Source organism: Prionailurus viverrinus, chromosome X (genome assembly GCF_022837055.1).
Source record: "Prionailurus viverrinus isolate Anna chromosome X, UM_Priviv_1.0, whole genome shotgun sequence".
Taxonomy (NCBI): domain Eukaryota; kingdom Metazoa; phylum Chordata; class Mammalia; order Carnivora; family Felidae; genus Prionailurus; species Prionailurus viverrinus.
The window spans coordinates 91,055,560-91,067,931 of record NC_062579.1 but is presented as its reverse complement, the minus strand read 5'-3'; the positions used below and the strand labels follow the sequence as shown (position 1 = coordinate 91,067,931).

At 44.2% G+C, this 12,372-nt stretch overlaps 1 protein-coding gene across 1 annotated transcript; it reads right to left on the bottom strand.

Moving 5' to 3' along the window:
* Nucleotides 1–2,262: 2,262 nt before the first annotated feature.
* On the bottom strand, nt 2,263–11,855 carry UBE2A (ubiquitin conjugating enzyme E2 A). The gene is made up of 6 exons (XM_047843722.1): nt 11,613–11,855; nt 11,393–11,473; nt 10,952–10,977; nt 5,199–5,288; nt 4,093–4,181; nt 2,263–3,815 (listed from the first exon to the last, which is right to left on the bottom strand). The coding sequence occupies exons 1-6, from the start codon at nt 11,654–11,656 to the stop codon at nt 3,687–3,689; spliced, it is 459 nt and encodes a 152-aa protein (XP_047699678.1). The 5' UTR covers nt 11,657–11,855; the 3' UTR covers nt 2,263–3,686.
* Nucleotides 11,856–12,372: the final 517 nt, after the last annotated feature.

Sequence of the window (12,372 nt, the reverse complement as noted above, 5' to 3'; positions counted from 1 at the left end):
TTAGGTTGCTCACAGTGTCTTAAAACGTTTAGCACCGTATCTGACATGCAGTCGGCCCACCATAAACAGTAATTTCCTTTCCCCTCTATTTTGCGTGAAGAAGCTGTCCATGGTAGTTAAACCGATATTTTAAACATATAAAGGGATTCACTTTTACACCTGGATCTCCATCTTTTAGTCACCCACGGTGATTAACTGTGTGTGCTGTTTGCTTCTCACTGACTCCCTTTCTTCCTACAGTGGGTGGCCTTTCCTGACGTTGGTAGAAAGAGCAACGAGGTGTGCGTTCTGTTTTGGCCCTTCACGTTTGAACAATAGCAAAGGGAACAGAAGCCGGCATGTTTATGGATTTTACAGGATTTTTTCTTTTTTTTTTCCACCCCACAAGGCTCATGCCAAACTTGAGAAGCTGCGGTTCAGCTAGTGAGTTGGAAAAGCCAGCCTTCGTTCCCTTGAGTAGGGGTTGGCTTTGGGGATCAAGGGGTGTGAGAGAACTCCTTTCTCTCTTTACGTTGCTTTCCTCTTCCCAGCATGATTTTGGGGGCGGGGCTGGGTGGGTGGGGTGGGAAGTAGGGAAATGTTATCTATGAATCTGGTTTACTTAGATTAAGTTCAACGGAACAGAATATTAATGTGGTCACAGTTAAGGCTCCCAAATAATTGGGCCAAATTGTGTGTGTGTGTGTGTGTGTGTGTGTGTGTGTGTGTGTACATATACATATATATGCATACATACACAATTTGTGGAGGGTGGGGGACAAGTATATATTTGGTTCTGGATTTGAGGGTCCAGATTTCCTAACTTCTTAGGTTAGCTTTCCTATTGACGTGGAATTAGGGTGAAGTCACTTACCTCTGTTTGAAAATAAAATCTGTTGAGAAATGGGTTTAACGAGAATGAGCTGTTGGGCAACCTTGCTGCTCTATTTTGTCCCCATTCTGTTGGCTCCTGTATTTTCCCTTTCTTCAAAATTGCAGTCATTTTTAACTCCGTACCTTTGCCATAAAACCAGCACGCATACATGAGCTGCTTCAAGTTTTATTTGAATTACTTAAATACGTTATACTGAGGAAGTAACTCTGTCACTTATATATAGCCTTGAGTCTCACAGATACACTTTTTAGATTTTTCTCCTCCCCTTTGATTGCAAAATGAATGGGAATTTCATGCATTCTGTTGGGATTCTATTTTTAGTGGAATACAATGCATTCACTTTGCTGTGATAACCCCTGAAGCTAGAGATGGGTCCTAAATAAATCAAGGACTCTTGATTACAACTTCGGTTCTTCCTCATACCCCCACCCCGGTATCAGCAGGTGCAGAATTGAAGACTCAAGTTCAAATCACACTGTCATTTTATAAAGGGACCTCCAAATCTGTTTTAACTTGTTGGTTATAATTATATGCAGGCAGCCTGTGGCATTTGTAAAAAAAAAAAAAAGTAAAGAAAAAAAGGCAAATTAGCATTAAATGTTTGAATGAATGGTTTTTGTAGTGCCTTTGACCTCGGGATATGATGCTTTTCAGAGATCAGCTTGATCAGCTTGTTGACTCGGGTGTAAGGTTTTCAAAGGATTATCCCATGAAACAAATTGGGAATAGGGTTTCTCAGGAGGTGTGTGAAAAGAAAACAAAATTAAATCTGCGCACTCCGCGTCTCACCTTAATTTTTTCAAGTGTGACGAACAGTGTCAATATTTAAGGTACCCAGCCACGGTAGGGTGAAAAAGTTAATGTCAAACTAATCTACCAAATAAAGAGCAATGTAACGTGGCTCTACTTCGAAGCAGAAATGGACTTAAGGGAAAATCGTGAGCACATGTAAGGATGCTGCCGCCTCTGACGTGTTGAACGCTCTCTGCCACGGAGGCCCCTCTAAGTGCCGCGTCTTAAAGGCTGAGTGAGTACACACACCGTAAAGACCGTTTAATGTCATCTCGCCCCTACCCCGAACCAGAGAGGAGAGTTTCTAGGAAGTCACTGCTCTGGCGTCTTTAGCGCGAGCTAGGCTGCTCCTCGGGAGAGAGCGGTTTTGTTTAAACAAGGGCAGACTGAGGCTACCTGTACGCCCCAACTTCATGCGGGGGGTTAAAGTACCGGTCTAGAGTAGTTTGTGCTATTTGTTACAAGCCAGGGCTTTTGAAAGGGGTGGAATGTCAGGATCGACAAGTTAGGTCTCGGTAGGGGAGGGTGCCGGAGACACCCAGGTGCGTCGACGCCCCCGACCCCGCTTCATTCGCTTGATTGACCATACTGTATGCTGAAGGAACTTCGTTTTATTTAACAGTTTTACATTCTTGTTAAAACGTTAAAAAAAGAACAGAGCATTAACACTTATGACAAGAAAGAAGGTCCTCTCCAACAAGATCTACTCCTCTTGTTCCTCTCGCAGAGTGTTGTGATTTTGCTTTCACCATGTTTATTTCAAGGGGGAAAGTGAGTAGCTGTGAGATTCCAATAAGTTAATACTAAAAGTTCATAGTGAGCTAAAATATAATTATACCTTGACTACAAAATTTTAAGGTTATTTTTATTTACAAGTTTTGAAAAATGTACATTTTTTTACATGGGTTACTTGTGCAAAGTTTGATTTAGAAGAGTGACAAATGCACAAAAGGGGACGATGGAACATTAGACGAAACATGTACAAGCCTTGTCCCACGCTGCTGCTGAAACGTACTGTCTATCTAAAGTATAAATATCCACAGAAAGAACGTTAAGGTTCTTATAATACTGAAAGGGAAGAAGAAACTAAAAGCATGCAGCATGAACTCAGGAGTCGAGTGGAAAAACAGTTTGCCACAGACAGGCTCCCTTCCTTGGGCTAATTAAAACTCTAAAAAATGATGGGGGATTAGAAGTCTATCTAGGGTAGCACTTCTCCTTTTAAAAGATTCAAGGATCTCTAACGTTCCCTAGCTTCAAACTAATGATTGTTTCCATTCCTCTGCTCCCACACCTCTTCAAAAAGCAAAAACCCAGAAGACGACCTCGGTCTTCTGAAACTTAGCACGGGTGAGCCCGGCGAGCATCCCGCAAGGAGAGGACGTGTCAGTTACGGCGATCGCTGCGCGCCTGTGGCGGAGCCCTTTCACTGACCGTTCCCTTCCTACCGGTAAAGACCATCTTGTAATTCGTACTGGTTGGACCTTACCATCCTAGCGTTTGGGGCTTCCATTGCTCTTTCAAAATGGGTGTTTACATGGATCTGTTCCCCCGTTTTCCATAGGCCATATTGCAAACATTCACGTCTAAATCCAACACGAGTGAAGGGCCGGCCAGGATGAAACACTTCAGCAGTCATTTTGTTAAAAATAACATCCTGGTCATCGAGCTGTGCGCAAGCACCACTTGTGTAACGGTTCACTTTAAAAGCTCAGTGTAAAGCACAGTAGCACAATCCTGCCCTAAAACTGGAGATGAGACACAACAGAAAAGGAGTTGAGCATTAGTCAATTTTGCACGTAACCCAGGTACAGTACATTTGATCTCCTAGAGGGTGTTTTCTGATGTTCAAGGAGAGGGGAGAAGGGGTGGGAAAAGCTGGGCAAGGGAAGATGGAAACAGCACAACAGCTATTTTGCTTTTAATAAAGTAAATGTAATGACACTGAAGAATAGGGAGGTGACAAACACATCAATATAGATTTTTCTCTTGACCGGCCTCTTCTTTCGCTGCACCCGGGTCAACAATCACGCCAGCTCTGTTCTACTATCGCAGAGACACGTTTTTCATATTCCCGCTTGTTCTCCTGGTACAGCTGAGCAGCCTGGCTGTTTGCTGGGCTATTGGGATTGGGTTCATCCAATAGAGACTATAGAAACAATTTGTAACAGGTCAGTCCCTCGATGCAGAGAAGTATATATTCCAAACAATCCGCTGAACTGTCCTAAGTAACGACTGCATGTGCTCTCTTAGCATCCTAACCTAGAGTAACCATCAATGCGCTGCTCGCTAGGCAAATACGTGATTTCGGGGCGCTTGGGTCTTAATGACCCGCCTTTTGCCTTAAGGTAGGACTGTCAGAAACAATTCAAGTGCTAATATACACACAGCAAAGGCCATAGCTGGTCACATTAAAGAACAATCACCTGTATGGATGTTAAAATGGAAGACACGTCATAGGTTGGACTCCAGCGGTTCTGCAGTATGTCCAGACATATACTACCATCTGCATAGACTGAGAGCATAGAAGCGGTACGTTAAACACAATAAAACCCGTTAATATTGTAACATAGTCAAGACAAGTACAGTCAAGAATACTTTGCTCGTGAGGTTTAAAGACTCCTAAGCTGCTTCTCACTTAGCTTCCTAAAAAGAGTCCTCATCACTGCTAGTGAAATAATCCGAGAATGTCAAAGAGAATTGGTATAAAACTAGAAGCTACTTTGTGCTCTTTCTTCTGAAAAGACTGCCGTATTATCCAGGACATCACACACGTTTTTCCGGCAGGGTCCCTAGGCATCCCGATTTGTGGGAAATTTATTCCACAAAATGTGTAAACTCGGTCTCTTATCTGAAATAACGACAGATAGCGCAGAGTTCGCAAAGTCTCATTTTTGACATGAAGATAAGAATATCTGATATCCTGGAAAATACTTTACTAACCCGAATAAAAAGCAAGCTGTTCTGAGGCTTACGAGGAGAGAAAGGGGGGGAAAAAAAAAAAGGGCAGAAGGTAAGTTAGGGATCACCTGTGCTGCTCTTCCGATACACTGTAGCCCCTCAGCCACAGAATCTGATACTCACTGGCTCTGGAGTGGGGCCAAGGCATCTGTATTTTTGAAAACGTTCCACGATCATTTTGATCTGCATCTAAATTTGAAAACTGTTGTTCTAAATAAATAAACTGTTCTAACGTGAAAATAACCACGCCACAAGACTACCCCAATCCCAGCCTGACATTAAAAGGAAACATCAAGAGCATCCTTATTTTTGTGCAATAAGTGAATGACAAAGATCATCAGCACCAGGCGGCTTGCAGGCTCCAAGCAAAGGCAAAGTGCCTTCACTGCTTCAGTTCTGTGACTAGAGATCAAGACAGCAACAGACCCTCACGGACGAGTTCAGTTTTCAGGAAACAGCAAGATGCCTAAACAAATGCCCAGGTACTATAGACCGATAAGTAGGAAACGTGAGACACCTCCATAATTAACAGTGTACCCGTTTAAAATGTTGCATTAAGAGTGCTACTTGCCATTTGGATGGAACATCTTAGAGACAAATCTAACCGTAGGTGGCTTATTTGGATACTCTTCAGTGAATTCTATTGTAAGCTTGAACGTTCCTGTAGTTGGAAAAGAAAGGTTTAAGAAACAGATTTATCACTTTGTTCGGTAGCACTTTCTTTTAATGCTACGTGGCATTTTTTCCAGTATTAAATGAAATAATGCAAAGGTATACTGCAGAGAGGAAAGAGAGGCCAGGTAGGGGGGGAAGGCAAGATCTCCAGAAACTGCTCTAAAAATAGATAGGGTAGGAACCACCGCCCAAGGGGATTTTGTTTTGTTTTGTTTTGCCATCATTCTCCCCCGAACTTAAACACAGCCATCTTAAACGCAAAATTATGGCCTGCAGGATGACTTTAGCCACTGTACATTTTGAAGACATCCTCAAAATGACCAGAAACAAGAGCCAGAATTTGGCCTTCTTCCCTTAGATGGCTGAAAGGCCTCAAAGGCCTGTTTTAACCGGCCTCCATCTTGAACTCTCCGGTGATTTGGAAATGGACTAGAAAAGAACGGAGTACAGAGGTTCCAGAATCCATGCTAGAAATACAAATCGATAACCAAATTATTTTTTAACATGGAAGGGAATAAGTATACAAGTGTTCACTGGCTCCTTTTCGTATAATAGCAACACTATAATGAAAACATAATTGAACGCAAGCCAGGAAAAACTTCACAGTCTCTCTCAAAAGTCCTTAAGTATGACTCACGGGGTACTTCACTATAAAATCAACTCAATTATTCACACTAATAGAGGGAATTAATGGCAGAAATAATTTAAAAATCACATTAGATTGCATTCACGTCTCCAGCAAATTTACCTTTCTAATGATGTTTGTTTAGGCCACTAGTGAAATGAATTTATTTCCCTTGAATACGCGTCAACGAAGGTAGCAGGAGGCCCTAAAGTATACTATAGACTTATTTATAGGGAATGAACAAACTGGATCTCATTCAAGAATCATAGGATGTTGTGATTGGGGGAGACTATTTCCTCCCAAACAGTTTTTAAATTGGGTTTAATAAATTCAAGGAAACAATTGGGCGATTGTTTTTTCCTGACTGAAATCTCTTCAGGTTATCTTAAGGAATCAGTTACTGTCTGGCCTAAGGTGATGGGTGTTCTACTGTATTACTCTGGTCCACTGAATACATTTATTCTGATACCACAGACCACCCTTCACGTGGAGTATGCTCTGCTAACGGTTCCTTTAGAGTTGGCAATTTATTTCCTCCTTCCGTGAATAGGTTTATCCACCACTTAAGAAAAAAGAAAAGACTACCTTCTGTTGCTAGATCTGTTACATGTAACAATACCGAAGTTTGTTCTCTACCAGCACACTGCAAGGAAACAATTTGGTAACAAAGCTGCCCTTAGTATGAACACGTCTCCGGAAGTTTCAGAATAATTTAAAATGTAACATAGACCTATTCCCCCAAACTACTGTTACTCCCTAAGCTGTGTGCAAAGCCAGACCTGAAGATACTGTGCATTATAACTAAGAGCAAAAAGTAAAATACGTTGCAATGGACAAACATGCTATACTCCATCCGAACCTACTTTACTTTATTAACCTACCACCTGGTCATAAATCTTCCTATTTTTGAGGGAAAAAAATAGCGGTTCTTCCTTGTCAGTACTACTGATACTAAAATACGCAGGAGAAAGTGGGAATGAGTGTTAGTCCAAAACTTTGAGCTTCCTTAGGTATCTCAAGTATAAACACATTGGCTCGATGTTGAAATCTGATTAGATTATAGGTAAGAAGAGATTTATCATCAAGGAATTGCTCTAAAATTGGGTGGATTTAATAGCACACAGAGCTCCCAGGTACTTTAGATTCAAGAGGATAGCCTAAAAGTGGTAAAGCAACGCATAAGGCGGGCGTGCGTGGAAACGGTAGAGCATAGTGGGGAAAACAGCATCTTCGCACCAAGACGGGGGCTCAGTTCCTTGCTTTGCTACTTACTAGCTGGGAAAGCCACTCAACTCGACTAAAGCTCAATTTCCTCATCTGTGAAATGGGATCAAGAACAGTAACCAGCAGACAACATTGTTGTGAGGTTTAAAGGAGGGGAAAATACGCACAGTAACACAAAGCAAGTGCTCCATACATACCGTAGCTATAAAAATTGCAGACGCTCAACCGAAGGAGGCAAGAACCAAAAATCCAAACTTCACCATCAGTAAGAAATATACAAGTAACGAATTCAGATCCCAAACAGTACTTACTTTCTGACCTACACCAAACGCTCACAGCTGAATTCAAGGTGAGTATGTATGTTGGTGGCTCTCAAACTTTCTCAAAAGGTTCTTGACTTGAATTTTCTGCCTAATGCTCGCCCAGAAGTTCAACAAGGTGGTTACCTAGCTAGCTACCAAAGAAGTTAATCAAGTCTTTTAAAACAGCTCATTTAGTATCTTGAGTAGAGAAGCCACCTGCTTACGTGTACTTGAATATAAATTGGGACTTACCCCCAAATCTTATACTTTTAGCCACATTAAACAATCAGAATCTCTTTTTTAATACAACCCTCAATGCCATTTCGGAGATCCGAAACAAACGTTAAGGAAATTCAAAATCTTAGAACACTATGCAATTGAGACTAGTGCTCTTATCCTCTGGATATTGAGATTAGGCTTTAAATTAACTGAAAACTTGGGGCGCCTGGGTGGCTCAGTCGGTTGAGCGTCCGACTTCGGCTCAGGTCATGATCTCGCGGTCTGTGAGTTCGAGCCCCGCGTCGGGCTCCATGCTGACAGCTCAGAGCCTGGAGCCTGCTTTGGATTCTGTGTCTCCCTCTCTCTCTGACCTTCCCCCGTTCATGCTCTGTCTCTCTCTGTCTCAAAAATAAATAAATGTTAAAAAATAAATAAATAAATTAATTAATTAATTAATTAACTGAAAACTTAAGCCTCACCACTGTACACAATCGGTACTGATTGTGTTCATCTTCCCGAGGAGGACAAAACGTGGTACGGAAAGTATCAGTTAATCCGTCTATACACAGGGGCTGGGAAATTATATGTATTAAATGGCTGGTGTATGGCAATGAGGAGTGATATCGTTAAACTAGAGAGTGTATGTTCTGCTAAAGACATTTACAAACTCAAATTTTTGGAAATACCATGTTGGCCAAAGGAAACGCCTCGCCAGGTGTTTTCTGCCATTTGGCCACCAGTTTGTGACCCCGGAGGAGAAAACGAAGTACGTGCTTCTGTTTCGTTTCGTTTTGAACTGGAAATTCTGATTTTTAACATAATACCTCTTCATCATAGGATGTATTTACCTTAAGAACACCCTCGGTGAATTTTAAGTGATTCATTTTTAAAAGACTTACACCCAAATTCTTAAGGATACACCTATTGCGAAAAGCAAATACTAGTATCTTACTGTGTCTGTTAATAATTTTTAGATGATGCAAAGGAGAATACTTTTTTCCATAGTCTTTGAATTCAGCATACATACTACGATATTCTGATGAGGAAGCATTGCCCCCCAGTGTTTCGTTTGGTAGCAAGGTAAGTTCTTGGGAACATCTTCCTCTTACTTTAAGTGTGTGAAGTTAAATCAAAATACCTTGAAGGGTTCCTTTTCTTAAGTCTTCATCTCTTTAAGTAGGGCCTGGCTGTTTCAGAAATTTCCACCACAAAGCGTTTACAAGGAAGCAGCAAAAGTAGTTTTGGAGCTGTTGATTTATATGCTACATCGGAAACCTCACAACCAATTATGACACTTGTCCTTCATCAGTCTTTTCTAGTAAATTCCCTCATTGCAAACAAAGCGTATTAAAATATGGTCAAAATATGTTTTGTCCCCACAGTCAGTGTTCTAGACACCCGAGGAAGCATCCACGGATAGCAGACTGCTCGACAGAATGAATCAGGGAAGGGTATTGTTATTTAGCTGGAGTAATTCCTTTCCGTAATGCCAGTATTGATAGGCACATCATCAAAAATAGAACAAGTGATATCAACGGGCAAGATTCAGGTAGATAATGGATTCCTTAAGTACCTTCTCATTTCATACCACTTAAAACAAGTGAAGCACCCTTGAAATATTTAAGTAGCCAGTCCTCCGGCAAAGTGATGTACTATTAATAAAGCTGTGCCCAGCATGAAGCTGTCGGAGGAAAATCGGGGGGGGGGGGGGGGAGAGAGCCGATGAAAACAAAGTCTGCTGGAGCTAAAGCAAAGACACAGTTAATCTGCACACAGTGCCCAGGTACAAAGAACTAGCACCAGTCTAGTAGAGGAAAATGAAGTCTAGCTAGCTCTTGCTATGTACGGATGTGCTCAAATGATCTACTGCACCCAAGGAGCGTGCCTTCAGAATCACTCACTCTTGCTGTCATTTCTTTTGCTTGCGACACTGAGGAGCAGTGATATTTACACTCAGGGGGTGGAGGAAGTATTCAGGCGACTGTCCACAGTCTCCTCGGGAAACCTGAGTATTTCGGGCAAAGTATAAACCTGGCCAATGTTGCCCCATCTCACAACGTCTTGTAGGCTGGTAGCATCAAAAGGCAATCCAGCTCAGTAACAGAAGTATATACTTAGTAGTTTGCAGTAATATTTTTGTTCCTACTTTCAAACGGGGTTATGTGCATGCGTGTGTGCACGTGTGTGTGTGTGTGGCAACTGCCAAATGAGTAGAGATGGTCATTGCAAAAAATAACAAAGATTCTTCTGTTTTCTGAATACCTCAAGTATTAAAGATGTCGATCGGTAGTTCAAACACTTTTAATCATGTGTTAAATGTTTTAAGCTTTCAGAAAACAACCACACATACATACATGCACGCAACTGGATGCACATAAAACTCTAATCGGTGTCAATTTCCCGGCTGTAATATTGTAGGATAGTCATTCAAGATGTTACCAGAGGGGTGGAGGAATGGGTGAAGGGTAGACAAGGTCTCTCTGGAGTATTATTATTAATTACAACTGCACACGAATCTATAATTATCTCAAAAGATAAATTTTTTTTTAAATCCTTAAAAAGCAACTCAAGTGTTTTTAAAAGTCAAACCTGAATCCAACGAAAACTCACGTACCTATAGGTACACATGGTGCCTTCAAGTAGGCTGGACATTGAGGATACCCTCAATTGTGAAGCTGCTTGGAGACTACTCACCGTAAAGTCTTGATAAAAGCACACTGAAAACTCATTTTAAAACGAGAAACAATGTTATACTCAAACTGGCCATGAAAGACCACGGTAGAAACCCGACAGTCCTGGGCAAGGGATTCTTGCACCCCTCCAACATCCGGCCAACACAAATTAAGCACCTGCTGAACACAGTTGCTGCCCTTGTGGTAGAATTCTGAACTAGGCGGTCCCTGGGGTCTCTGAGTCTATCAGCAAGTCGCTGGGTTGATACTAGCTCAGTATCTTGGGAGGGAGCTGAATTTAACAGGACCACAGCCCAGACCTCAAAAATCCTTAACATCGGTGCTATGAAGCTCCTTCCAAAAAGCGGCTGCCTTACCCAGATTTTTTTTTTTTTTTTTAAAGAAACAAGCAAGGAAAAAGGTGCAGTTCTAGTCAAGCGGACAATGGTCAGAACCACCGGCCACTTATTGGATTCCAGTCAAGCCTTTAGCAGGCAGAGGCTAGGGAGAAGCGGGTTCCTAAGTAGGAGGCACTTCAGGATGACCGGGACCCCTTTCCCCCAGAGACGACCAGGCTCCTGAAAGGTGGGTAAAGAAACTCTCTTACCATCCTCAAACGGGGTCCCTTCGGGCCTGCAACACAGAGAAAAACAGTCAGTTCCCGCTTAAGGGGCTCCCTTCTCCCTTAAGAGGCTCATCTTAAGAGATGGCTATTCCAAGCTCTGCCAAGTGAACCTCTGGTAAACCGCTGCTTCCTGGGTCAGAAAAGCCAGTCCAGATCCATGTTTCGGGCTCCGAAGCCCGGCGCAGGCCGCCGCGCCTGACCGCCACCACTCCCCGCTCCGCCCCCCTCAGAACCCCAAACGGTTCCCCTGGCAGCGGGAACGGAGCTAATCGAGGCACAGGCTCCGGGGAGGCGCCTAGGCCCAGCCGGACCCGAACATTTTCCCTCTCCCCTTCCGCCCTCGCGAGGGGGGCCGGTCCCCGAGGGCAGGCTGGGCCGGCCCGCGTCCCCCGCCTCTCGCCACCATCCGGAACGCAGACTCACCCGAAAATGACCGCGTTCCAAACCATTATGTTGTTCTCGGACGGAGCCCCGCTGACTCCAGCCGGAGGATCCTCCTGCAACCTTCAGGGAAACAGACAGGGGCTCCGCAATCCGGCCCCCGCGTCCGCTCCGGGCTGCCCCCTACCGCAGCCAGCCCGCCTCGGGACCCGCCCTGTGCCCCGCCTGGCAGCCCCCGGCCTCGGCGCTCCCTGTGCTTTACCTCTTGAAGTCCCGCATGAGGCGCCGCCGAGCCGGGGTGGACATATCTCTAGCGGGGTCAGGGGTGGGGCATACACCGACGTCTCGGGTCCCGGCGGAGGCTGAGGAGGCTGAAGAGGCCGACGAGGCCGAAGGAGCCGAAGCGGCCGCCGAGGAAGCGCCCAGAGGAACGGCACTGCCCCTCCGAAGTCGAGGGTCGGTCTGGCGCCGGCTAAGCACCACCCCAGAGTAGACGGGGGCTGAACCAACCTGGAAGGAGAGGGGGGGTGTGTGGAACGCCGAACGCCGGACAGGCCGTACCAACACCGGGCGGGGAGGGGGGTGGCAAGGAAAGTTGCTTAGGTCATTAAACCCCAGCGGGAGGCGGGGAGCGCCCTGCTCGGCTCGTGCCGGGGTGAGAGGCAGGCTACCGGCCGCGCGCAAGCCCGTAATTCACTAGGAATTCGTGGTGCAGTGGGGTCCGTCTCCACCTGCCCGGGCTGAAACGAACCCCGGGAAGCTTTTTTTCTGTCCCCCCCCCCCTTTTCTTTCTTTCTTTCTTTCTTTCTTTCTTTCTTTCTTTCTTTCTTTCTTTTTCTTTCTTTCTTTCTTTCTTTCTCTCTCTCTCTCTCTCTTTTTTTTTTTTTTTTTTAAGAGATCACTTCTTACAGTACTGTACGCCCTGTGCCGGGCGGGTAGCGAGAAGGGTGGAAGTCCCTAAGTAGAGAGGAGGACAGAGTGGACGGAGGCAAATCTAGTTCTTGAAAAGCGGGAAATCTAGG

Bases quoted from the DNA above. Each gene is read 5' to 3' on its own strand.
- UBE2A (XM_047843722.1), bottom strand. From the start codon at position 11,656: ATGTCCACCCCGGCTCGGCGGCGCCTCATGCGGGACTTCAAGAG. The intron at 10,978-11,392 runs GTGAGTCTGCGT...TCTGTGTTGCAG, and splicing joins TGGAACGCGGTCATTTTCGG to GCCCGAAGGGACCCCGTTTG. The intron at 3,816-4,092 runs GTGATTGTTCTT...TTGTTTCTATAG, and splicing joins CCATTTTAACATCCATACAG to TCTCTATTGGATGAACCCAA.